This window comes from Jaculus jaculus, chromosome 5 (genome assembly GCF_020740685.1).
Source record: "Jaculus jaculus isolate mJacJac1 chromosome 5, mJacJac1.mat.Y.cur, whole genome shotgun sequence".
Lineage (NCBI taxonomy): Eukaryota > Metazoa > Chordata > Mammalia > Rodentia > Dipodidae > Jaculus > Jaculus jaculus.
The window spans coordinates 64198822-64224589 of record NC_059106.1 but is presented as its reverse complement, the minus strand read 5'-3'; the positions used below and the strand labels follow the sequence as shown (position 1 = coordinate 64224589).

The 25768-nt window shown below is 42.7% G+C and overlaps 1 protein-coding gene across 1 annotated transcript in view; it reads left to right on the top strand.

The window, feature by feature from the left end:
- The window catches only part of Snrnp40 (small nuclear ribonucleoprotein U5 subunit 40), a 44259-nt gene extending 19855 nt beyond the window's left edge, over window positions 1-24404 (top strand). The window contains exons 6-10 of the mRNA XM_004665179.3: window positions 4561-4681; window positions 8140-8222; window positions 11542-11603; window positions 22758-22861; window positions 23937-24404. Coding sequence (XP_004665236.1) covers window positions 4561-4681; window positions 8140-8222; window positions 11542-11603; window positions 22758-22861; window positions 23937-23986 — 420 coding nt within the window. The 3' untranslated portion in view covers window positions 23987-24404. The remainder of the gene's footprint in view (window positions 1-4560; window positions 4682-8139; window positions 8223-11541; window positions 11604-22757; window positions 22862-23936) is intronic.
- Window positions 24405-25768: the final 1364 nt, after the last annotated feature.

Below are 25768 nucleotides of genomic sequence, written 5' to 3'. Positions count from 1 at the left end.
TAATCTCAGGCAGGGTGACCTCAAACTCATAGCAGTCCTCCTATCTGTGCCTCCCAAGTGCTAGGATTAAAGACATGTGTCACCACACCCAGCTATGAATTTCTTTATACATGCAGAGAAGAGACTCCTGGGCTGGAGAGATGCCTTAGTGCCCATTCTCTCTCTATCTGCCTTTCTCTCTCTCTTTCTCTCTCTCCCTCTCTCTCTCTCAAATAAATAAATAAAAATCATTTTTTAAAAAAGAAAGAGACACTCCTGTGCAATCAAAAATTAGGGTTAAAGAATGTCAAACCCAAGCCGGGCGTGGTGGCGCACGCCTTTAATCCCAGCACTCAGGAGGCAGAGGTAGGAGGATCGCCATGAGTTCGAGGCCACCCTGAGACTTTATAGTGAATTCCAGGTTAGCCTGGGCTAGAGTGAGACCCTACCTCAAAAAAAAAAAAGAATGTCAAACCCAAAAAAGACTTTAAACATCTGGTCTACCATCTTATTTTATAAAATGAGGTCTTAAGAGTGATTTGGTCAAAATCACATAGTTGACCACTCAGCTGTAGAGCTGTATCAGAGCTGGATCTCTTTTTTACTCTGTCACGTTGCTTCTATCAATGAATTTTTAACCCTTTATGCATTTATGGGCTCACCAACCTTGAGCACTGGCTTGATAAATCACTGTGCTGTCTCACATTAGGAGGTGTTCTTTTTTTTTTTTTAATTTTTTATTTATTTATTTGAGAGCGACAGACACAGAGAGAAAGACAGATAGAGGGAGAGAGAGAGAATGGGCGCGCCAGGGCTTCCAGCCTCTGCAAACGAACTCCAGATGCGTGCGCCCCCTTGTGCATCTGGCTAACGTGGGACCTGGGGAACCGAGCCTCGAACCGGGGTCCTTAGGCTTCACAGGCAAGTGCTTAACCACTAAGCCATCTCTCCAGCCCTAGGAGGTGTTCTTAAAGAACCCAGTGGTATGGGGGTGTGACTCAGTGGTAGAACACACAGGTATCATGCACAAGGCCCTGGGCTTGATCCCTTGCACCAACATAAAAGAGGCCAGGTCCTTGTTTGCTTCTCTGATAGCATTGCCCTTTGTGAGCAAATACACTGTTTCTACCAGTCACTTCAGTCTTTGTTTCTGATACTAGGAGTGGAAAGATTATGTTTCTTTGTTGTTGTTTCAAGTTTTTCAAGATAGGGTCTCACTCTACCCCAAGTTGACCTGGAATTCACTATGTGTTGCAAGTGGCCTCAATCTCACAGTGATCCTCCTATCTCAGCCTTGGAATTAAAGGCATGTGCCATCACACCCAGTTGGAAATTTTTTAAAAGAAAGAAGAAATATGTCCCTACTTGAGGACTTAAAGATCTACTTGGCACCCTTCAATGTTTTGTGTAATACTTACAGAATGGAAGTTGATTTGTTTGGTGGGGAGCGGAGGGATGGATGTGGCACCAGAACCTCTAGCCGGGGGGAGAGACTGGGTGCAGAGCCAAAGCCTCTAGTCACTGCAAATGAACTCCAGCCACATTTACCACTTTGTATACCTGGCTTATGTAGGTTCTGGGGAATCCAACTTGGGTCCTTAGACTTCGCAAGCAAGCACCATAAGTGCTAAACCATCTCTTGAGCCCAGGATGGAAGTTTAACTGGTGGTAGTTCACTTGTTTATTATTCATGGTTAAAGGAACAGAAAAGATGTTTATTGACTTGCTACCTTATGGACTCTCCTACTATCTATGCCAGAAACATCTTTCATGAATCCAGATCTACCCAACTCATCCCTCTATTCTAAATCCTTCTGTGACTCCCCAGTAAAGAAGATAAAAGCCCAACACACATGCTTAGCCATTCATGGGCTGGTCTCAGAGCTGAGTATTGTGCGCTTCCTCTCTGCCCAATTCCCTACAGTCTAGCTTCTTTGTCATGCTTCTTTCACACCTGGAATATATTTCCACTTTGTCTATGGAAAAACTGCCTCTTTCTTCTTCCATCCCTCACTCAGGTCCCTTACCCTCACCTTTATTACCCAAGAGAATGAAACCTCCCTTTCTGCTAATGCAGCTTTTACAAGTCTCTCAAGACTTGTGTACATGCCTGTTTTCCTTGCTAGACTAAATGCTTTTGATAGTAGGGACTCTTGTCTATTTTGACCTGCTACTCATTAGATGCCCAGATGTCATCAAACAGGAGATTGGGACATTTGCAAAGTGTTTTGCTTAAATTAGTGCTGTACTGTTTCTGCGGTTAATCCAGGTATTCTTTTGGCCCTGTATAACTAAAGTGTAAGCCTCAAGGAGTAATGACTGAAAATGAGCCACTACTGAGTAAGATAGTAAACTCCTACATTTGTTATCAAATATTTATTTGTTTATTTCAGAGAGAGGAAAGGAGTATGAGCACCCCAGGACCTCTTGCCACTGCAAACAAATGCCAGATACATGTGCCATTTTGTGCATCTGACTTATTATTAAGGTTAAAGGTTTCAACAATGCCTTCTCTGAATTGAAGGGACAGGAGCTTGAACAAAGTGTCAAACATTTCCAGCTCCCCTGATTGAAGCAATAAACAGCTTGATATGAAAATTGATCATATGTAAAATATGTTGGGTCTTCCTCACCTAAAATGAGTTACTGATACAGAAAGTGGAGTTGTCTGTCTTATGTATTATTCTGGCATACATTACCAAGACAGAGAAAGAGAGAGCGCCAAAGAGGCAGAGAAAGAATGGTGTTCTGGGGCCTTTTAGCCACTGTGAACGAACTCCAGACACATGTGCCACCTTGTTGGCATGCATGGCATTGCACACTTAATCACTTGCTTCTGGCTATACATGGAATCTGGAGGATTCCAACAGGAGTTCTTAGGCTTCTCAAGCAAGCCTCTTAACCACTAAGCAATCTCTCCATCCCCTATCTCGTTTCTTAATGACATCAAGTAATTCACTGAGAAAAATTAATGGCAATATTAAATAAAGTTTAGATTTTTTTTTCAAGGTATGGCCTTGCTTTAGCCCAGGCTGACCTAAATTTCACTGTGTTAGTCTCAGGCTGGCCTCGAACTCACAGAAATCCTCCTCCCTCTGCCTCCTGAGTACTGGGATTAAAGGTGTGTGCCACCATGCCCAGCAATTGGAATTCGAGGCCACCCTGAGAGTACATACTGAATTCCAGGTCAGCCTGAGCTAGAGTGAAATGTGGTGCACACCTTTAATCCCAGCATTTGGGAGGTAGAGATAGGAGGATTTTCATGTGTTCAAGGTCATCCTGGGCTAGAGCAAGACCCCACCTTGAAAAACCAAAAAATAAATATTTTTAATATTTTTATTTTGTTACATAGAAAGAGGGACCAATAGAGAGGATGGGCACACCAGGGTCTTTAGCCACTGCAAACTAACTCCAGACTCAGGCACCACAACATGCATCTGTCTTTTATGTGGGTACTGGGGAATCGAGCCTGGGTCCTGTGGCTTTGCAGGCAAGTGCTTTAAAAGCTAAATCATCTTTCTAGCTCAAAATAATTTAAAAAAAAAATGTTGCTGGGAATATATAGGTTAATATAGGAGCATTTGCCTAGCATGTGCAAAACCCTAAATCCAATTCCTACTACCACCAAAAAATAAATAAATAACTTTGTTGCTGGGGAGATGGTTTATCAATTAAAAACATATAGCCAAACACAAGTAGCCAAAGTTTACAGGCTAGCTAGTCTGGCATTTACAACACATAGCAGTAAACACCCTCACCCTTACACACAAAAGAAAAGCTATCATAATAGATGGCATTCATTCATTTGTATCTATCTAGTCAAAACATAGTCACAGGCTGAAGAGATGGTTTGGCAGTTAAGGTGCTTGCTACAAAGCCTAATGACCCAAGTTCGATTACCCAGTACTCACATAACCCAGATGCACAAGGTGATGCATGTGTCCAGAGTTCATTTCCAGTAGCTGGAGGCCCTGGCACATATATGTTCATATTTATTCCCTCCTCCCACCCCGCCTCTGCCAGGTGTAGCGCTGCGTGCCTTTAATCCCTGCAGGGCAGGGGTGGCATAAGTAGGAGGATTGCTGTGAGTTTGAGGCTCACCCGAGACTATATAGTGAATTCCAGGTCAGCCTAGACAAGAGCCAGTTACTTTGTCTCTCTGTGTAGAAAGATGAAAATCTTTCCTCTTTAACAGAAATCCTGTATTTTGTGGTAAAGAAATTATTTGGTCCAGAGCCAGATTTAAGAAAGGCTACCAGGGCTGGAGAGGTGGTTTAGCAGTTAAGCGCTTGCCTGTGAAGCCTAAGGACCCCGGTTCAAGGCTCAATTCCCCAGGACCCACGTTAGCCAGATGCCCAAGGGGGCGCACGCGTCTGGAGTTCGTTTGTAGTGGCTAGAAGCCCTGGCGCACCCACTCTCCTCTCTCTCTCTGCCTCTGTCTCTGTCTGTCACTCTTAAATAAATAAAAATTAAAAAAAAAAAAAAAAAGGGCTACCAATTTCTCCAGGCAGTTGACTCTAGGCTAATTTTGTGTCTCTGTTTCTCAGTTTGATTCCTGGGTATACCTTTTTATTTCTGTAGGTTTGGGACCTGCGCCAAAACAAGCTAACCTACACCATGAGAGGTCATGCAGATTCAGTGACTGGCCTGAGTTTAAGTTCTGAAGGATCTTACCTCTTGTCCAATGCAATGGACAATACAGGTAACATTGCAAAGAGGACTGTCCTATGCCAGTTTCTGTGGGTCCAAAAGTAATTTGGCATTTGGGTATTAAATATATGTGTTAGGTAAGGTTTATTTTCCATATTATGAAAGTTCTCAATGTAAATAAATAAACATACTTTTTTTCTTTTTTGGGGGGTTGGGAGGTTTGTGGTAGGGTCGCACTCTAGTCCAAGCAGACCTGGAATTCACTAAGTAGTCTCAGGGTGGCCTTGAACTCATGGTGATTCTCCTACCTCTGCCTCCTGAGTGCTGGGATTAAAGGTGTGTGCCACTATGCTTGACTCAAACAGGCATTTTTAAAATATATGTGTGTGCTGGGTGGTTGGGTTTATAGTTCTGTGATAGAGTACTTGCCTATTATGCATTCAGCCCTTGAGTTCAATCCCTAGCAGTGCAGGAAAAAAAAAAAAAAAAACAGGGAAAAATGTGTATTAGAATAAATGAAAGTATAAGAAGAGTCAAAGGTGCAGTTAGGGGAACATGTGATGGGGAAAGCTTTAGATGAGATGATCTAGAATCCAGGACTGTGGTCCCCAATCTTTCAGGAGTCCTTAAACAACTTCACACTTAGATTACTCCTATAAGGAATAAGGTTCTAGATAGATAAAATTGTAGCAGACTAGATTTTATCATTAAAGCCCATTTCAGCTGGGTTTATTGAGGGGTGATCATCTGGTGGTCCATTCACGGCAGGTTTTCTTTCTTTTCCTTATTTATTTATTTATTTTAGAAAAAGAGCAAGAATGAGGCAAAGAGAGAGAGAATGAGAGTGCCAGGGCCTCTAACCATTGCCAACAAACTCTAGACATACCTGCCACCTGTGCAATTTGGCTTACATGGGTGCTGGGCATCATGACAGTTCTTAAGCAATAGCCAAAAGCACTGAGCTTGGTGATCAGTAGATGTGTGTCTTTTTTACCATATGTCTTGCATCCCAGTTCCCTAATATCATACTTATGAGACAAGGTGGTCACTAAAACATCTCAAAATTCTAGTTTTATACAAATACATACTCTTGACCTTTCTCTTTGTTTTGGGTTTTTTGAGGTAGGGTCTTGCTCTAGCTCAGGTTGACCTGGAATTCAGTATGTAGTCTCAGACTTTGAACTCAAAGCAATCCTCCTGCCTCTGCCTCCCTAGTGATTGAAGGTGTGACTGCCACACCCACCCTTATTGCTTGTTTTTGAGTAGTAGAGTAAGAAGGTGAGTTTATTGTAACAAAAAAGGAAGTAGTAACTTGTGGGGTTATGTGCTTAATATTGAAGCACTTTGGAAACACCTGTACTATATAAACCCATAGGCTTACCAGGAACTCAAATATGCTTACTTACATTTTGTATCAAAACCTGTACCTTGCATTTAATAGGTATTCAAGAAATGTTTGTTGGCTTTATATACATCTTCTTTCCTGACTATTCTCAGTGCAGTAGCAATATTCATGTAGAGCTTTGCCTATTGCTGGTTGGAGGGTTTTAATTTTTTTTAGGCAACGTCTCTAGACTGGGCTAACCTGGAACTAACTGCATAGTCCAGGCTGGCTTCAAACTCTGTGATCCTTCTACTTCAGCCTTCAGCTACCATATGCCCAAGTCAGCTTTGTCTTTTTATACCTGACTATGGGATCAGCTTCAGTCATAATGACTACACTTTTTTTTTTCTTTTTTTGAGGGAGGGTCTTGCTCTAGCTCAGGCTGACCTGGAATTCACTGTGTAGTCTCAGGGTGGCCTTGAACTCACAGCAATCCTACTTCTCCCTCCCCACGTGCTGGGATTGAAGTTGTGCCCCACCACACCCAGCTACAGTTACTTATTGTGGATGTTTATGTTCATATATTTGATAAGTCATTGGTAATAAGACATTATTAACAGTGAGGAACAACGAGGTTTCCTAAATAGTTATTAAAATTGTAGTGTCCGTAGCTCATTTGCAGTGGCTGGATGCCCTGGTATGCCCTCCTCTCTCTGTCTCTCCTCTCTCTTATCTCTCTGGTTGCAGATGCATAAATGAATTAAAATATTTTAAGTCAGGAATGGTGGTATACATCTTTAAAAGCAGGGTTTTTTAAATATATCTTTTTATTTGAGAGAGCGAGAATGGGCATGCCAGGGCCTTCAGCCTCTGCAAATGAACTCCAGGTGCATGATGTGCCACCTTGTGCATCTGCCTTATGTGGGGAGTCAAACCTGGGTCCTTTGGCTTCACAGGCAAGCTCCTTAACCACTAAGCCATCTCTCCAGTGTGGGGCACATCTTTAATTCCAGCACTCAGGAGGCTGTGAATACCAAGTCAGCCTAGGCTAGAGTGAGACCTTACCTCAAAAAAAAAAAAAAAAACTTTTTAAAAAGTATATATGGACTGCGTGAGAATGATAATACTTAGTAGCAGCCGGGCGTGGTGGCGCACGCCTTTAATCCCAGCACTCGGGAGGCAGAGGTGGAAGGATTGCCGTGAGTTCGAGTCCACCCTGAGACTCCATAGTGAATTCCAGGTCAGCCTGGGCTGCAGTGAGACCCTACCTGGAAAAACCAAAAAAAGAAAAAGAAAAAGAAAATACTTAGTAGCAGAGGCCAGTAAGTTAAAAAGGAGACATAAAGGGAAGAGAAAGGAAGGGAGGAGGGTACTTAATAGGTTGATACTGTATATATGTAAATACAATGATTGTGATGGGGAGGTAATATGATAGAGAATGGAATTTCAAAGGGGAAGGTGGGGGGTGGGGAGGGAAGGAATTACTATGGGATTTTTTTTTTATAATCATGAAAAATGCTAATAAAAATTTAAAATTTTTTTTAAAAAAGTATATATGGAGGGCTGGAGAGATGGCTTAGCAGTTGAGGCACATCCATAAGCCTAAGGACCCAGTTTGATTTTCTAGGTCCCACATAAGTTAGATGCATATGGTGGCACATGCATCTGGAGTTCGTTTGCATTGGCTAGAGGCCCTGGCACACCCTTATTCTCCCTCTCCCTGTTTCTAATAATTTTTTTTTAATGTATATATTGAGAGAGAAAAAATGGAAGTACTAGGGCCTCATTCCACTGTGAATGAACTCCAGATGCTTGTGCTACTTTGTGCATTTCTTTTTTTCGAGGTAGGGTCTCACTCTAGCTCAGGCTGACCAGGAATTCACTCTGCATTCTTAGGGTGGCCTTGAACTCACAGCGATCCTCCTACCTCTGCCTCCCGAGTGCTGGGATTAAAGGCGTGCGCCACCATGCCCGGCTATTGTGCATTTCTTTTATGTGGGTATTGGAAAACCGAATCCTGGGTTGTCAGGCTTTGCGAGCAAGAGCCATTAATGTAGACCACTAATTAGGTTGTAATGAAAAGAGTCTTAACAGGTATAATTGCGCTGTGTTAGACATCTTCTGCAGAGCAAACAGCATCTGGCACTGACATGATATTGGTTGATTGGTTTGGATTTGTTTTTCAGTTCGTGTCTGGGATGTTCGGCCATTTGCCCCTAAAGAGAGATGTGTAAAGATATTTCAAGGAAATGTGCATAACTTTGAGAAGGTGAGTCCCACATGACAAAGGGGTTTAATGTATATTTGATCCAAACAAATGTTCAGAGTAATGCTAAGGATAGAGAAGAATTGTTCTGCTAAAAGTGAGCTATATTCATCTGGTGTGGAGGCACATTCTTTTAATCTCAGTACTCTGTAGGCTTTGTAAACAAGTACCTTTAACTGAGCCATCTACCCAGCTCCATTCATCCTTATATTTTCTTTTTCTTCAAGATAAACAGGATGGCTGGAGAGATGGCTTAGTGGTTAAGTCACTTACCTGCGATGCCTAAGGACCCAAGATCAATTCTCCAGGTCCCACACAAGCCAGATGCACAAGGTGGCACATGTGTCTGGGGTTCGTTTGCAGTGGCTAGAGGCCATGGCATGCCCATTCTTTCTCTTTTCTGCCTCTTTCTCTCCCTCTCTCTGTTTCTAATTAATTTAAATAATAATGGGGCTGGAGAGATGGCTTAGCAGTTAAGTCCTTTGCCTCCAAAGCCAAAGGGACTCAGTTCAACTTTCCAGGACCCATGTAAGCCAGATGTACAAGGGGGCACATGCATCTGGAGTTTTGTTTGCAGTGGCTGGAGGCCCTGGTGTGCCCATTCTCTCTCACACACCCTCTCTCTGCCCCTTTCTCTCTCAAATAAATAAATAAAGTGTATTTTAAAAGATAATAATAATAACGGTGCTAGAGAGATGGCTTAGCAATTAAGGTATTTGCCTGAAAAGCCAAAGGACCTTGGTTCAATTCCCCAAGACCCACATAAGCCAGAGGCCCTGGTGCACCCATTAAATTTCATATTTGGTTTTTTGAGGTAGGGTTTTGCTCTAACTCAGAGTGGCCTTGAACTCGTGGCATTCCTCCTACCTCTGCTATTTTAAAAAAAAAAAAAATTGTTTTAAGCCAGGGGTGGTGGCACACGCCTTTAATCCCAGCTCCCAGGAGGTAGAGGTAGGAGTATCACCATGAGTTCAAGGCCACCCTGAGACTACATAGTGAATTCCAGCAGCCAGCCTGAGCTAGACTGAGACCCTACATCAAAATAATAATAATAAATAAACCAGAAAGAAAATTAAAAATAATGTAAACAAGATAAGCAGAAAAAACTTTCAATTAGGTTCAAGATAAATAAGCAAAGGGAGCCTCCATTTAAAGGCAGAGCAACCAGGTGTGGTTGTGCACACCTTTAACCCCAGCACTTGAAAGGCAGAGTTCGGAAGAGCACTGTGAGTTTGAGGCCATCCCGAATTCCAGGTCAGCCTGGCCTAGAGTGAGACTTTACCAGGAAAAACCTTAACAAAAAACCAATATGGGATATGGGCTCTCCAGGGCCTCGAGCCACTGCAAATGAACTCCAAATGTTTATGCCACTTTGGTGCATTTGGCTTTATGTGGATACTAGGGAATCGAACCCAGGTCATCAGGCTTTGCAGGCAAATGCCTTACCGCTGAGCCATCTTTTCAGTCCAGGTCAATTTTTTTTTCCCCTTTCTTTAGTTTTTCAAGGTAGGGTCTCATTCTAGCCCAAGCTGACCTGAAATTCACTATGTAACCTCAGGGTAACCTCAAACTCATGGCGATCCTCCTACCTCTGCCTCTCAAGTGCTGGGATTAGAGTCATGCACTACCACACCTTTCTGCAGGTCGATTCTTTTATACACACACACATACACACACACACACACACACACACACACACATATATTTAATTTTTTTATTAGCAACTTCCATGATTGTAAACAATATCTCATGGTAATGCCCTCCCTCCCCCCACTTTCCCCTTTAAAACTCCATTCTCTATCATATCCCCTCCCCCTCCAATCAGTATCTCTTTTCCTCCTATTATGATGATCTTGTGTAGGTAGTGTGAGGCACTGGGTCATGGATATCCAGGCCATTTTGTGTCTGGGGGGGAATACATTGTAAGAAATCCTACCTTGCCTTTGGCTCTTACGGTCTTTCCACCACCTCTTCCGCAATAGATCCAGGTTGATTCCTAATGGTTGTAAGTTAAGCATTTTCTATAATTGGGTTTTGTTTTGTGTTGTTTACTTATTTGAGAGAGAGAGGATGGGTGTGCCAGCAAACTCCAGATGTATGCACCACCTTGTGCATCTGGCTTACATGGATCCTGGGGAATTGTTCCTTTATTTGCAAGCAAGAGAGAAAGGATGAGAATGGGCACATGAGGGCCTCTAGCCACTACAAATGAACTCCAGATGCATGTTCCACTTTACATCTGGCTTCACATGAGTACTAGGGAATCCAACCTGGGTCATTAGGCTTTGCAGGTAAGTGTGTTAACCATCTCTTCAGTCCTACAGTTAGTTGTTTGTTTGTTTTTTTTGTTTTGGGGGGGTGGTTTTGAGGCAGGGTCTCACTCTAGCCCAGGCTGGCCTGGAATTCAGTATCTCATCCGTTTCAAGATGGCCTCATACTCACGTAGTCCTCCTACCTCTGCCTCCCAAGACCTGCGATTAAAGTCATACACTACCACCATACCTGACCTGATGGCTAGTTTTTATGTGATATAAAATAACAAAGGGGCTAGAGAGATGGCTTAGTGATTAAGCTCTTGCCTATGAAGCCTAAGGACCCTGGTTCGAGGCTCAATTCCCCAGGATCCACGTAAGTCAGATGCACAAGCTGACACATGCATCTGGAGTACATTTGCAGTGACTGGAGGCCCTAGAGTGCCCATTCTCTCCCTCCCTCCCTCTCTCTGTCTCTCTCTGCCTCTTTCTCTCTCTCTGTCTGTCGCTCTCAAATAAATAAAATAATAATAAAGCATGAGCCAGTTATGGTGGCGCACACCTTTAATCCCAGCACTCAGGAGGCAGAAGTAGGAGAAGCATCATGAGTTTGGGGCTACCCTGAGACTACATAGTGAATTCCAGGTCAGCCTAGAGTGGGACCCTACCTTGAAAAACCAAAAGAAAATAATAATAACAAAGCATGCTCTTTTGGCCCACAAGACTATAAGATAATTACTGATCATTCTGGGGAGAAGAACTGAAAGTTAAAAGTCAGATTCAGTAATGTAGTGAAAGGAGTTTGCATGGGTGGTGGGGAGTGGATTGAAAGATGGCTAAATGGTTTAAGGTTATTGCTTGCAAAGCCTGATGCCCATGTTCAATTCCCAAGCCACCCACATAAGCCTGACATGCAAAGTAGCACAAGTGTCTGGTGTTCATCTGCAAGTGCAAGAGACCCTGGAGTGCCACACATATGTACACATATACATACAAAGCTCACATATATACATACAAGTTTTAAAGGGGTTTGGTACATTAACTGTTGGATTTCTGTTTGTTCCTCATAGAATCTCTTGAGATGTTCATGGTCACCTGATGGAAGCAAAATAGCAGCTGGCTCAGCTGACAGGTAAGGATTACTAGTTGGAAGATTATATGAACTTCAGGTAAAGATGAGAGCAGACATACAGTTACTCTTAACTGTTCTCAGGGATGAAGCTATATGCAAGAGAAAGGTTTGAAAAACCGCATTGGACAAACAGCATTTCTGTCTTTTACACTTTAGACCTACAAGACCAGCAGTTTCTTTACATCTGTTGTATTCCTTTTGCCACCAAAATGAAATTGAAGAGTCACACTTCCCAGTTGCTCATTAGATTCTTCAGTTCTTTCAGGACTTACCTGTCTGGCTTTTCTAGTGCTTCACTCAGGTCCCATGTGCACTCTCACCTCTGAGCTCTCTCATACCACCTGTCTCCATGATCCAGAAACCCTATATCTTCTGATATCTTTGCTATATCGGCATACAAGCTTTCCCTGCTTCTCGTCCTGAGAAATTGTTTACTCCAGGAGATCAGGCAGTGAGTCCTGGCCTTCTCTGTAAACTTGGGATGATGCTAGTCACTTCTTGAATGACTGTTAGCACTGGGTGAACATTACATGAGTGAATTCCTGGCTCAGAGATAACAGTCAGGTTCCACGTTCTGCTGCATGTGAGCCCAGAGTTTGGTAAAAGCTGCCAGTATCGAGGATGGTTCAGAGCTAGACCTGTGCTTAATGGGAAGTGCCATCACTGCTAAGTGACAGTTATAGCAGCAAATAGACTAAGGTATTTTCCATCCTGTGCTAAAGTAATACACCAAAACTTGCTCAGTTGTTTTTAATTTTTTTGTTTTTATTTATTTGAGAAAGAGAATGGGCACACCAGGGCTTCCAGCCATTGCAAACAAAATCCAGACACAAGTGCCACCTTGTGGACCTGGTTTACATGGGTATGGGGAATTAAACCTGGGTCCTTAGGTTTCACAGACAAGAGCTTTAACCACTAAGCCATCACTCCAGCACCTGTTTTTAGTTTTTTGAGACAGAGGGTCTCATGTATCCAGTGCTGTCCTTGAACTTGCTACATAACCAGAGTTGGTTTTGAACTCTTGATCTTCCCCTTGCTCAACATCCTGAGTGTTGAGATTACAAGTGTGGATCCAAATGTAAATTTAAACTGGCATTATGTTTAAATGGCTCAAGGCATTATATAGTGAATAAGGAGCAGAAGGAAGAGAATTCTTCCATCAGATGCTATTGTGGAAAAGACCAAAATAGGAGTTTGTTATATCTGTGATGGACTATATTTGGGAAGGAATCAGAGATTGAATGAAGATGTCCAAGTGCCAAATCTGGTGGGCTAGAAATATACAGTGGTAAAGAATAACATCTTGCAGGCAGTGAGATGGCTCAGCAGTTAAGGCACTTACCTTCAAAGCCTAATGACCTGGATTTGATTCCCCAGTACTCACGTAGAGCCAGATGCACAAAGTGGTACATGCATCTGGAGTTTGTTTACAGTGGCTAGAGGCCCTGTATGCCCATTTGTATTAATGGTCTCTTCCTGCTTCTTTCTCGCCTTACAAATAAATAAATAAAGGTATATTTTTTAAAAAGAATGGGCTACACGTTGTGGTGCACACTTTTTGGTTTTTCTAGGTAGAGTTTCACTCTAGCTCAGGCTGACCTGGAATTCACTATGTAGTCTCAAGGTGGCCTTGAACTCACAGTGATCCTCCTACCTTTGCCTCCCAAGTGCTGGGATTAAAGGCATGTGCCACCACGCCTGGCTTCTGTGGTGCACACTTTTTAATTCCAACATTCAAGAAGCAGGTAGGAGGATTGCTGAGTTCGAAGCCAGCCTAAGACTACATAGTGAACTCTAGGGCAGCCTGAGCTAAAGCAAGACCCTACCTTGGGGTGTGTGGGGGGGATTAGGGGCTGGAGAAACGGCACTTTAGATGCTTGCTGGTAAAGCTAAAGGACCCAGATTTAATTTCCCAGTATCCCACATAAAGCCAGATGCACTAGGTGAAGCATGTGTCTGGAGTTCATTTGCAGTGGCTAGAGGCCCTGGTGTGCCCATTCTCTATCTACCTCTCTCAAATAAATATTTTTCTTAAAAACTTACAAAAAGCCAGTTGTGGCACATGCATTTTTTTTAAAATTGAACAGACTGCTTTATTGTGTAAATTTAAGACAACTTTTACATGAATTGCAAATGAAGACTTTAAATACCCTACAAAAGTCAAATAACTCATGCTACAGGCACATGCCTTTAGTGCCAGCACTTGGGAGGCAGAGGTAGGAGAATTGCCATGAGATCAAGGCCACCATGAGACTACATAGTGAATTCTAGGTCACTAGAATTCTGGGCTGGAGTGAGACCTTACCTTGAAAAACAAAAAAACAAAAAAAAAAAAAAGAGAGAGAGAGAGAGAAAGACCTCTTGCAAGCTGGTGTGGTGGCTCACACCTATAATCACAGCACTTAGGAGGCTGAGGCAGGAGGGTCATCCACAAGTTCAAGTCCAGCTTGGGTTACAGAATGAGCCTTCTGGGGCTAGAGCTATAGTTTGCGATAAAGCACTTGCTCTAATATGTTCTAGGCCCTGGGTTCAGTCCCCCACACCACAAAAAGAGAGACCCTAGCATCCACAGAGTAAACTATTTTAGCTGAACCTCATCCTTACCTGGTAGTCTCTTCCTATCCTACTGAAACAGGTACCACCCTACAAGTAAGTAGCTTTCCCAGCTTACCAGGGCTTTTAGAACATTCTAGGGATTTCCTTTGACATGCATGTAGAGGCTTCGCTATAGCCCCTCCCACAACTATTTGTGGAAATACTTGGAATAAATCTAGAGTCCATTCCATTCTTCCCCACCTACACATACAAGTTTAATGCCAAGAAAATTGGACAAGAATTTGGGAGTGTTTAGGGAAGATAATACACATCTTTAATCCCAGCACTCAGGAAATAGAATCACTGTAAGATCGAGGCCACCCTGGGACCCTATCTCAAAAAAAAAGGAGAGAGAGAAAATAAAGACCTTAAAAAGTAGGCCAAAGGAGCCAAGCACTTGGGAAGGCCATCCTGGACTATATAGTAAGAAACTTGTCTCAAAATAAATTACTTAATTTAAATAAAATAACCAGAGGCAAAGATGTAGCTCATTTAGCAGAGTGCTTACCTATCATGCACGAATCCCTGGGTTCAATCTGCAGCACCACTTAAATAAGGCATGGTGTTTCATACCTGTAAGTCTCGAAATCAAAGTGGATCAGAAGTTCATGATCCTCAGCTATAGCAAGTTTGAAGCCAGCCTGGGTGGCCACCTGTCTCACACCTACAATAAGAACTAAAACAGACCAAAGAATCTTGGATTCTGGCAGAGGAAAAACCATTCTAAGAATTTATGTTATTTTCAATAGTTTTTATATCTTTTCTACATAATACATCTTTTAAATTACATCTGTGTACACGAGCTTTTTTTCCGAACCATGTCTGATATCTGTCCTTTCTGGCTCATAATATTCTCCTTTTCCCTTCTTCCCACTGCTACTTTACACAAGGGCTCGTGGCTCTGGTCTGAGGCCAGGCTGTCTCTACCTACCTGCTGGGCTTGACCAGATTTCATGGGCCACCTCTAAAGTTAGCCCCGAGTCAGCAAGCAGCTCTGTTACATAAGTTTGGTTCCTGCCAAATGTTTCCATGCCAAAGTGGGGGTTGAGTAAGAAACCCCTCTAAATTTAGCATATAATTGGCAGCCATGGAGAGTGAAGCCTTGAAGTGCCCCTGGAGATTTGGGGTTTTCTCTTTTTATGTCCCTGGGGAATCTACCCTAAATTCTCAGAAAACTAGCTGAGCCTAGGTTTGGCAAATTTCCCCTTTCTGCTTAGAAATCATTCCTTTGTGTTAGACTTTAAGCTGTCAAAAGCCCTGTTAAGGGCACGTAGAAACTGGCCAGGCTGGATCCAGAGTACTGTATTCAGCCTGTTAACTTGATACTATGCACTCACAATAATGATCACCATCTTTAATTCTTTCTTTGTTTTTGTTTGTTTGAGGTAGGGTCTCACTATAGCTCAGGCTGACCTGGAATTCACTATGTAGTCTCAGGCTGGTCTCAAACTCATGGCAAACCTACCTCTGCCTCCCAAGTGCTGGGATTAAAGGCATGTGCCACCACGCCCAGCCCACCATTTTTAATTCTGTGTGTCATGCACTTTGCATGTATTCTCATCTTTCTCAAAAGACTATAAAACAGGCCCTGGGTATGATGTTGCACACCTGTAATCCCAGCACTCAGTAAACTGAATTCCTATCAAAATCCAACTTGCCTGTGGCTGGACTGAAGAAGACTAATTATTTGTGCATAGCAAGAAAGAAGACAGCAAAGAGTACATGAGCATCAGCTAAAAGCTCCAGATAGATGGTGTAGCAGACAGCTTCAGGTTGGTTGAGATGAACTTTCAGACAAGGCACAGTTTTGGAGGAAAGGATATTTATTGAAGTTTACAGATCCAGGGGCAGTTCCATAATAGCATAAGCTGGCCTGCCTTCACAGGTCCAAACAGAGAAAAGAACAAGCCAAAAGACACACAGCACACTTCAGGAACTCCAGCTAGGCACTTTGTGTATTTTTTTTTTTGATTGGAATCTCAAACCCTCCACCACACTTTAAAATCCGCCCATTGACACTGGCTTCAGCCAGGTGGCTGCAGATGTAAATTACCAACTAATAAAACACTGAGTTATTGGGGGACATCTATTTAAACTATCACAGATGGGGTTCTTCTTTTCCAGAACTGTTAGAGTTTCTGAGACAGGGTCTTGTATAACCCTAATGGGCCTTGAACTTCTGATCTTATATCTAGCTCTTTCAAACTTCTACTTAGTTACTATGTAGCCCAGACTGAGAGCTTGATGTTGCAATCAAGAATCCTTTGTTTAGGGCTGGGGAAATGGCTTAGCAGTTAAGGCTTTTGCCTGCAAAACCTAAGGACCCACGCTTGATTCCACAGGACCCACGTAAGCCAGATATACAAGGAGACGCATGCATCTAGATTTCATTTGCAGAGGCCCTGGTATGCCCATTCTCTCTTTCTCTCTGTCTGCCTCTTTCTCTCTCTCTCTCTCAAATAAATAATTAAATACATTTTTTAAAAAAGAATCTTTTGTTTAGTTGGGCGTGGTGGTGCACTCATTTTCTTTCTTTCTCTCTCTCCCCTCCCTCTGCTGGCCTGGTGGCACACGCCTTTAATCCCAGCCCTTGGGAAGCAGAGGTAGAAAGGATTGCTGTGAGTTTGCGGCCAGCCTGAAACCACATAGGGAATTTTCCAGGTCAGCCTGGGCTAGAACAAGACCCTATCTCGGGGGCGGAGGGGGGGGGGGGGACTTTGTTGTATTTGCTTTTGGGGGTGGGAAAGAGATTGAAATGGGGGTCTCACTGTATAACTCAGGCTGACCTCAAACCCATGATTATCCTAACTCAGGCTACCCATCGTTGGAATTATGGGTGTGTGCCACCATGTGCAGCTTATTTTGATTTTAGACAAAAAGTATAGCTAAATTTGTGCTTTTTTATTTTTCTTGAGGTAGGGTCTCACTCTTGTCCCGGCTGACCTAGAACTTTGTAGCTCCAGACTGTCCTCGAACTCCTATCAGTTCTCCTACCTCTGTCTCCTGAGTTCTGGGATTAAAGCTGTGTGCCACTATGGCTGGGCTTTTTGGTTTTTTTAATTTCATATTGGAAATGGAACATTTTGTGAGCATGCAATGCCAGTAGCGTGGACAGGCATGTTTATCTTTTTTTAAGTGTCATCTGGTTATCTGGTTTTTTGTTTGTTTTACTTATTTTATTGGAGAGAGAAAGAGAGACAAGGAGGCAGATAAAATGGGTACAGCAGGGCCTCCAGCCAGTGCAAAGGAACTCCAAAGGGATGCTCCACCTGGTACATCTGGCTTATGTGGGTACTGGGGAATCAAACCTGGGTCCTTTGGCTTCGCAAGCAAGCGCTTTAACCACTAAGCCATCTATCTCTCCATCCCGAATGTTTAACAATAAGTGCCAGGCGTGATAGCACACACCATTTTATTGAAGAGATGGCTTAGCTGTTAAGGTGCTTGCCTGTGAAACGTAAGGATCCAGATTTGATTCCCTGGTACTCATGTGAGCCAGATGCACAAGGTGGTGCATGTGATCTGCCTCTCTCTCTCTCTCTTTCTCTCTCTCTCTCAAGCAAATATAATAGTTTTTTTTTTTTAATTAATTAATTAAAAATAAAAAGCTGGGTGTGATGGCTCATTCCTTTAATCCAGCATTTGGGAAGCAGAGGTGGGAGGATCACCATGAGTTCAAAGCCACTCTGTGACTACATAGTAAGTTCTAGTTCAGCCTGGATTAGAGTGAGATCCTACCTCAAAAAAAAAAAAAAATTATATACATACACACACACACACACACACACACACACACACACGTACGTACATACATACTTACAGCAAGGAGAGAGGGAATGAATGAATGGACACACCAAGGCCTCTAGCCAATGCAAACTAACTCCAGATTCATGTGCCACTTTGTGCATCTGGCTTTACATGGGCACTGGAGAATCAAACCCAGATTGTTAGGTTTTGCAGGCAAGTGCCTTAACTACTGAGCCATCTCCAGCCCCCACCAGGTATGATTGATTTTATTTAATATTTGTCATAATTATCAGTCACAGGGTTTTTTTTTATCCCCTCCTAATCTAAATTAGTAATATTAATATCTCTCAGATTATACATTACACTTTGCATAGTTAAATATACAAGAGCAGCTAAGAAATGGGTAAAGTACCATTAGGGCTTAAGGGGTTACTTAATTAAAATGTAGTGGAGGTCACTGCAGATGGTTAGATAAATTGACACAGTCTCAGGGTTGTTCAAGCATCAAGTTATCAAAGTGCAGAGTTGTTCCAAGACTTATGGCCACAACAAACAGTTCCATTGGACTACAGTGTTCAAGCCAAGAAAACTTAAGCCAAAGCCCTGGAACAGAATCAGGAGTTCACCCTTTAATCCTATGATGCATATACCAGATGGTCTGATGCTGGGTTAGAGTGCCATCAGTGGAAGATACCCTCTTCCTTTTACATGATGTAGGTGAAGGTTTGCATCAGTGTGGTGTGTCCATGTGATTAAGTTACTTTAATAGTTTGGATCCATGTCCCCAGTAGACTCAGGTGTTACTAAAATTGAGTTTGCATGGGGCTAGAGAGATAACTCAGTGGTTGAGGCACTAAACTGCAAATGCTAACAACTTGGGTTCAGTTCCCCAGTACCCACATCAAGGCAGATACACAAGGTGGTGCATGCATCTGGAGTTCATTTGCAGTGGCTAGAGGCTCTGGCATGCCCAGACTCTCCTTCCTTACCTCTTTCTCTGTCTATCTCTTCTTGCAAATGAATAAATTAATTTTTAAAAATATGGCTGGAGAAATGGCTTGGCAGTTAAGACACTTGCCTGCAAAGCCTAAGGACACAGGTTCAGTTCCTTACTTTCCACATAAAGCTAGATGCACAAGGTGGCACATGCATCTGGAGTTCCCTGGTATGCCCATTCTCATTCTCTTTTATCTCTCTCCCCCCTCCTTCCCTCACACTCTCAAATAAACAAACATTTTTAAAAAGTGTATGTGTGTATGTATGTAGATAGATAGATAGATAGATAGATAGATAGATAGATAGATAGATAGTTTATTTATTTATTTGAGAGAAAGAGGAGAGAGAATGGGCAAGCCAAGGCCTCCAACCACTGCAAACAAACTCCATATGCATGCGCCCCCTTGTGCATCTGGCTTACATGTGTTTTGGGGGGAACTGAGGTCCTTTGGCTTTGCAGGCAGGTGCCTTAACCACTAAGCCAACTCTCCAGACCAAACATTTTTTTTAAATAAAAACAGTTTTCCAGGTATGGTAGTACACACCTTTAATCCCAGCACTTGGGAGGCAAAGGTAGAAGGATCGCCATGAGTTCAAGGCCACCCTGAGACTTAATTTCATAATGAATTCCAGGTCAGTCTGAGCAAGAGTGAGACCCTACCTTGAAAAACTGTATAAATAAATTAATTAACTGGGTGTAGTGCTTCACACCTTTAATCCCTGCACTTGGAAGGCAGGGGTAGGTGGATTACTGTGAGTTTGAGGCCATCCTAAGACTGCATAGTGAATTCCAGGTCAGCCTGGGTTAAAGTGAAACCTTACCTCAAAAAAACAAAAGGCCGGGCGTGGTGGCGCACGCCTTTAATCCCAGCACTCGGGAGGCAGAGGTAGGAGGATCGCTGAGAGTTCGAGGCCACCCTGAGACTACAGAGTTAATTCCAGGTCAGCCTGGACCAGAGTGAGACCCTACCTCGAAAAACCAAAAAAAAAAAACAAAAGGAAAAAAATACTAAATTTGCAGTTTATACCCCTAGCAGGCAGACTCCTGGTACAGGTATAGTATGTCACGGGGAGCACATCTGAATTCAGGCCTAAAATGTGCAGCGGGCTTGAGCTCTGCCTGGGGTTCCCACCGTGTGCTTGCTTGTGGTGCTGGTGGTGGCGCCTCTGTCTTCCTGGATGCATGGATATGTGAAAGGGGCCAACTTGTTCCACCATTGTAGAACTTTCCCTGGATCTGCAACCCTGAAATAAATCCCATTCCTCCCATAAACTGTGTATAGTTTGGAAGTTCATCCCAGCAATGTGGAGCTGACTTTTATTTATGGGTCTATGTCTCATGATTGTGCCATACAGTGAAAGTTTGTGCTTTTCAGTAAGTTCTGTGTGTCCAGCATCTGTGGTTATGTACTTGCCCAGACAAGTACCAAACATTCTGCCTTAGCATTTTGCACTTATATCAGAACCTGGGACCAAATATACATTCTACCACTGAGGCATATTCCCAGGCCCAAAAGCTAGGTATTTTGTTGAAGTACTAGTTGTTGATTGAATAAAACAAGTATGTAAATAAATTTATAGTTCTGCTAGTAGCTGCTTCAATGCCAATAGCCCTTTTTTTTTATTTTTTTTTTAAATTTTTTTTTTTTGTTCATTTTTTATTTATTTATTTGAGAGCGACAGACACAGAGAGAAAGACAGATAGAGGGGGAGAGAGAGAATGGGCGCGCCAGGGCTTCCAGCCACTGCAAACGAACTCCAGACACGTGCACCCCCTTGTGCATCTGGCTAACGTGGGACCTGGGGAACCGAGCCTCGAACCGGGGTCCTTAGGCTTCACAGGCAAGCGCTTAACCGCTAAGCCATCTCTCCAGCCCGCCAATAGCCCTTTTAATTTACCAATAGTTCACCTTTTTTGTTTGTTTTTTTTTTTGAAGTAGCGTTTCAATTTAGCTCAAGCTGGCCTCAAGCTCAGCAGTCCTCCTTACTTCTGCCTCCTGAGTGCTAGGATTAAAGACATGCACCACCATGCCCTGCCCCTAATAGATCACTTTAAAAAAAAATGGAAAGTAGATTTTTTTTTTGTTATTATTTTATTTATTTGAGAGAAACAGGTGGAAGGAGGAAGAGAGAGAGAGAGAGAATGGGCATGCCAGGCCCTCCAGCATTGCAAACAAACTCCAGATGTGTGTGCCCCCTTGTCCATCTGGCTTACGTGGGTCCTAGAGAATCAAACCGGGATCCTTTGGTTTTACAGGCAAACGCCTTAACCGCTAAGCTATCTCTGCAGCCCATAGATGACTTTTGTGTAATCAAGATGGTAAGTAATTTGTTTGCTCTTTAGCTAAAGTAGCACAGACAAGGTTGAGGGTCAAAGAACTTTTTTACCAGTATGCTTAAAAGTGGTATGGGAGAATACTGTAGTATATTAAGACTTCTAATTTTAGTTCTGTCACTGATGAACTGTGTCACCTTGGGAAAGTCACTGTATCCTAGTTTTCTTATCTATAAAATGAGTTTAAACTACTTCATTCAATTGGCCCCTTTCCATTCTAAAATTCAGTATTTTCTGCCCACGAATTCATGTAAGACTTGTCTCAAGTGACTGTTTGGATTGTGGTAAATAGCAAAGACTTCCTGACCTTCTTGTAGCTCTATTTGAAAACAGTGCTAAAAGTCAGAGATGTTGCTGCAATATAATGGTTTCAACATAATAACTTGAACTGGATTTAAACCTAGACTCCCAACCTTTAATGACTAGCATTAACTTTCAGACATTCTTGGATGATTATGAAGTTTTTTTTTAAAGAATGTTTATTTGCAAACACAGATAGGGAGAGAAACAGAGAGAATGGGTGCGCCAGGGACTCTAACTCCTGCAAATGAACTCCAGATGCATGTGCCACTTTGTGCATCTGGTTTTATGTGGGTACTAGTGAACTGCCCAGGCATTGCAAGCAAGCACTTTAACCACTGGGCCATCTCTCCAACCCTGAAGGAGTTTTTCTGTGAGGTCCATAGAAAGAACTTTCATCTCCAGTCATTCCCGGACCAGAAACTTATGTTTGAAAATACCAATAATGCTTACATGCATTTGTTTTATCTATTTATTTTCATGGTAGTCTTACTCTAACGCAGGCTGACCTGACACTCACTCTGTGGTCCTAGACTGGCCTTGAATTCACAGCAGTCCTCTTACCTCTGCCTCCCAAGTGCTTTTAATGTGTGTGTCACCGTACCCAGCTTTGTGCATATGTTTTTAGCAATTCCTGTTTTATCTGCTCACTCAGGATTAGGGTCCATGTCTCTACCCAAACTATACTCCTCATTTCCTTTTTTGTTTTTGTTTTTTGTTTGTTTTTTGAGGTAGGATCTCACGCTAGCCCACGCTGACTTGGAATTCACTGTGTCTGGGTAGCCTCAAACTCATGGCAATCCTCCTACCTCTGCCTCCCATGTGTTGGGATTAAAGGCATGCACCACCAAACTCTGCTGTCTTCTATTTTATTATTATTATTTCATTTGTTCATGAGAGGGAGAAAATGGGCATGCTATGACCTCCAGCCACTGCTAACAAACTCCAGGCACATGCACATCACCCTGTGCATCTGGCTCTATGTAGGTACTGGGGAATTGAACTCCAGTCCTTAAGTTTTGCAGGCAAGCACCTTAACTGCTGAGCCAGCCCTATATTCCTCGTTTCTAACAAAAAGAACTCAGTTCAATAAACCTGGATTTCCATTTTTCTTAAAGATAAGTGCATCTGTCCTATCCCCACCTCTGGGAAGCTTAACCTGGATTCATGGTACCTTGCAGGTTCGTGTATGTGTGGGATACCACGAGCAGGAGGATCCTATATAAGCTGCCTGGCCATGCTGGCTCCATCAATGAAGTGGCTTTCCACCCTGATGAGCCCATCAGTAAGTCTGTCCTGACTGTTTGGAAAGGTGAACTGTGGGACCTGGGGAAACAATCAGAAATGGACATCTCAGTTAATGTGAAAATCCCATGCAAACAATTGGGATCTTTTGTATTTGCTTGTTGTTTGTTTTACTGCTTTCAGTGTGTTCAAAATTATTACTGTTTTTGTTTTGTTTTGTTTTTTTCAAGGTAGGGTCTCACTCTAGCTCAGGCTGACCTGGAATTCACTAAGGAGTCTCAGGGTGGCCTTGAACTCACGGCAATCCTCCTACTTCTGCCTCCCGAGTGCTGGGATCAAAGGCATGTGCCACCACACCTGGCTAAGTAGTGAATACTTTTTTTTTTTTTTTTTTTTTTTTTGCAAAGGCAAAGAGCTTTATTTCGGGCTTAAGCTCAGACTCTTGACTTCACCAGCACAGTGTATCCATACAAGAGCCTAGTGAATACTTTTAATTCTAGCTCTCAGAAGGCAGAAGCAGGAGGATCACCACAAGATCAAGGCAGCATGTTCTACAGGGAGACCATATATGTATATTTGAGAGAGGGAGAGAAGGAGAGAGGCAGGTAGCAAGAATGGGCACACCAGGGCCTCCAGCCACTGCAAACGAACTCCAGATGCATGTACTACCTTGGGCATCTAGTTTATATGGGTACTGGGGAATCAGACCTGGATCCGTAGGCTTTGCAGGTAAGCGCCTTAACCTCTAAGAGATCACTCCAGCCCAAGACCCTATATTAAAAGAAAAGGCATGTATGCATGCATGATTGGCACAGCCATACATTCCTCTCTCCTAGAGTGACCAGGGAGATCTTTCTCCTGGGGTTGACTCACAAGGAGTATCAGGATTTGGAGCCTGCTAACATATTCCTCATAGCACTGTCATCATTGGGGTTTTGAGAGGATTGGATTGAAAAGGCAGGCTACAATTTCCTGTGGATGGTGTGAAGGAGGGAATTCAAGCTGAATCCAATTGCTCTTGTGTGCCAAAATGGGCTCTTGACACAAGAGCTCTTGAGCAAGTCTCCCTGAGCCTTCATTATTTCTATTCCTCCTCTCTGGTCTTTTTCCCTCAGTTCTCTCAGCATCCAGTGACAAGAGACTGTACATGGGGGAGATTCAATGAAGATGTGGAATGGAGAACTCCAAGGCTGCTTGACCTGAGGCTGCAGACTACATAATTAGCTGACGTCAGAGGGTGCCCAGGCTGACCTCCCTTCAGATGGCCTTTACTAACAAGAAACCAGTGGTGGTGACCATATTCCAACTTGTTCCCCATTCACCCGGGTGACTGAGGCTAGCTCCCCGTGCCTTTAACACCACAGGCCAGATTGGTTTCTTCCTTTTTTGAAAAATAAGGTTTCTTCAGAGGGACAGACCTAGGTTGGTTTACAGTTTTCTGTTTTCTAATATAGGCCTAAGTCACCAAATATCAACTGAAATTTGTTGGTTGGGTTTGTTTTTCATTTGTTTTATTTTTAAATCCGTAACTAGCTTGTATCTTTCTCTGAGTCATTTTGTATTAAAAGCCAAATGCTTTTTTATTAGCGCCTCATGGATTTGATGATTGCTGTCTTGTCTGTGTGTGGCCTGACTGCGATGAAGCAGAACAGGATACCATGTGACCACAAGACACAATCCATTTAAACATCGGAGGGACCATTTACTTGTGCTTTTCCCTCTTCTGTTTTTAGGGTTCTTCGTGTCCATGAAGATGACCAAAGTAGAAATATTTACTAGTGACATTTTTCTCTTGCTAGAAACAAAGCAGCCAAGAAGTGATCAGTAAGGCCCAAGGAAGCTGCTTCTTACATACTTAAATGTGATCTAAGCAGTGTCTGCTGTGCTTCTCCCAAAGCACTTTTCTGAGCTGTAGTCCATCTCAGTGGCATCAGCTAGAATGCTGCTTCATACTGAACTCAAATGGAATACAGGGAAATTTTGAGAGAAGTTGGCTATGACATTTTCTGAGGCTTCTTATAATTCTGTTTACTTGTCTACATTTTCTTGTACTGACAGAGACATTAAGAAATGCTGTTGTTTGCAAGTGTCTTCCTGGGTCTCGGGTTGATTGTATCCAGCACTCACACAGGCAGTGATGAATCCCCCTGGCACTGGGAAGTAGAATGTGTATTTTCTGAACCTTGTATCGCGAAACAAAAATGTTTTCATAGCTGGGTGTGGTGGCACACACCTTATTCCCAGCACTTGGGAGGCAGAGGTAAGAGGATCACTGTGAGTTAGAGGCCAGCCTGAGACTACATAGTGAGTTCCAGATCAGCCTGGGCTAGAGCAAGACCCTACCTTGAAAAACCAAAAAATAAGAGCTTCATACCTTCAACCTATTCTGAGTATGTTTGACTTTTTACCTTTAGCTCGCAAAGTTGAATTATATAGTTATCATAAAATAAAGAAGGATATTACCTCTTTTTTGATTAAACACACACCAGCCCCTGTTACATGACAGGCCTGTTCTTTGTTATTGAGAACAGAGACAAAAAAAGATCATGTTCTTGCCATCTTGAGAAATGCATAGCCAGTAGGAAAGATTGCTTCAGATCAGTTACTGGTTTGTTTGTTTTTTTTTTTCCAGTTACTTTTTTAAGTTAGCACATGCCAGAGATTTATTTAACTCATTAATAAAGGAACCAGCAGGATGGTAAAGCTCTCCAACCAATTACTTTTAATACAGTGAATCAAGTTTGAGTAAAGTACACTGGAAACACAGGAGGAAACGATTTATTGTACCTGGGAGAGACTAGGAAGCTTTGCAGACAATGTGATTGTGCTTGGATCAGGACAGGGAAAATGAATGGGGCCTGCCAGGTGAATAACAAAAACCTTGCATTTTCCAAAAAGAGCAGACACAAGCCTGACTGTGTAGCACATTTCATAACCCAAAGAACAA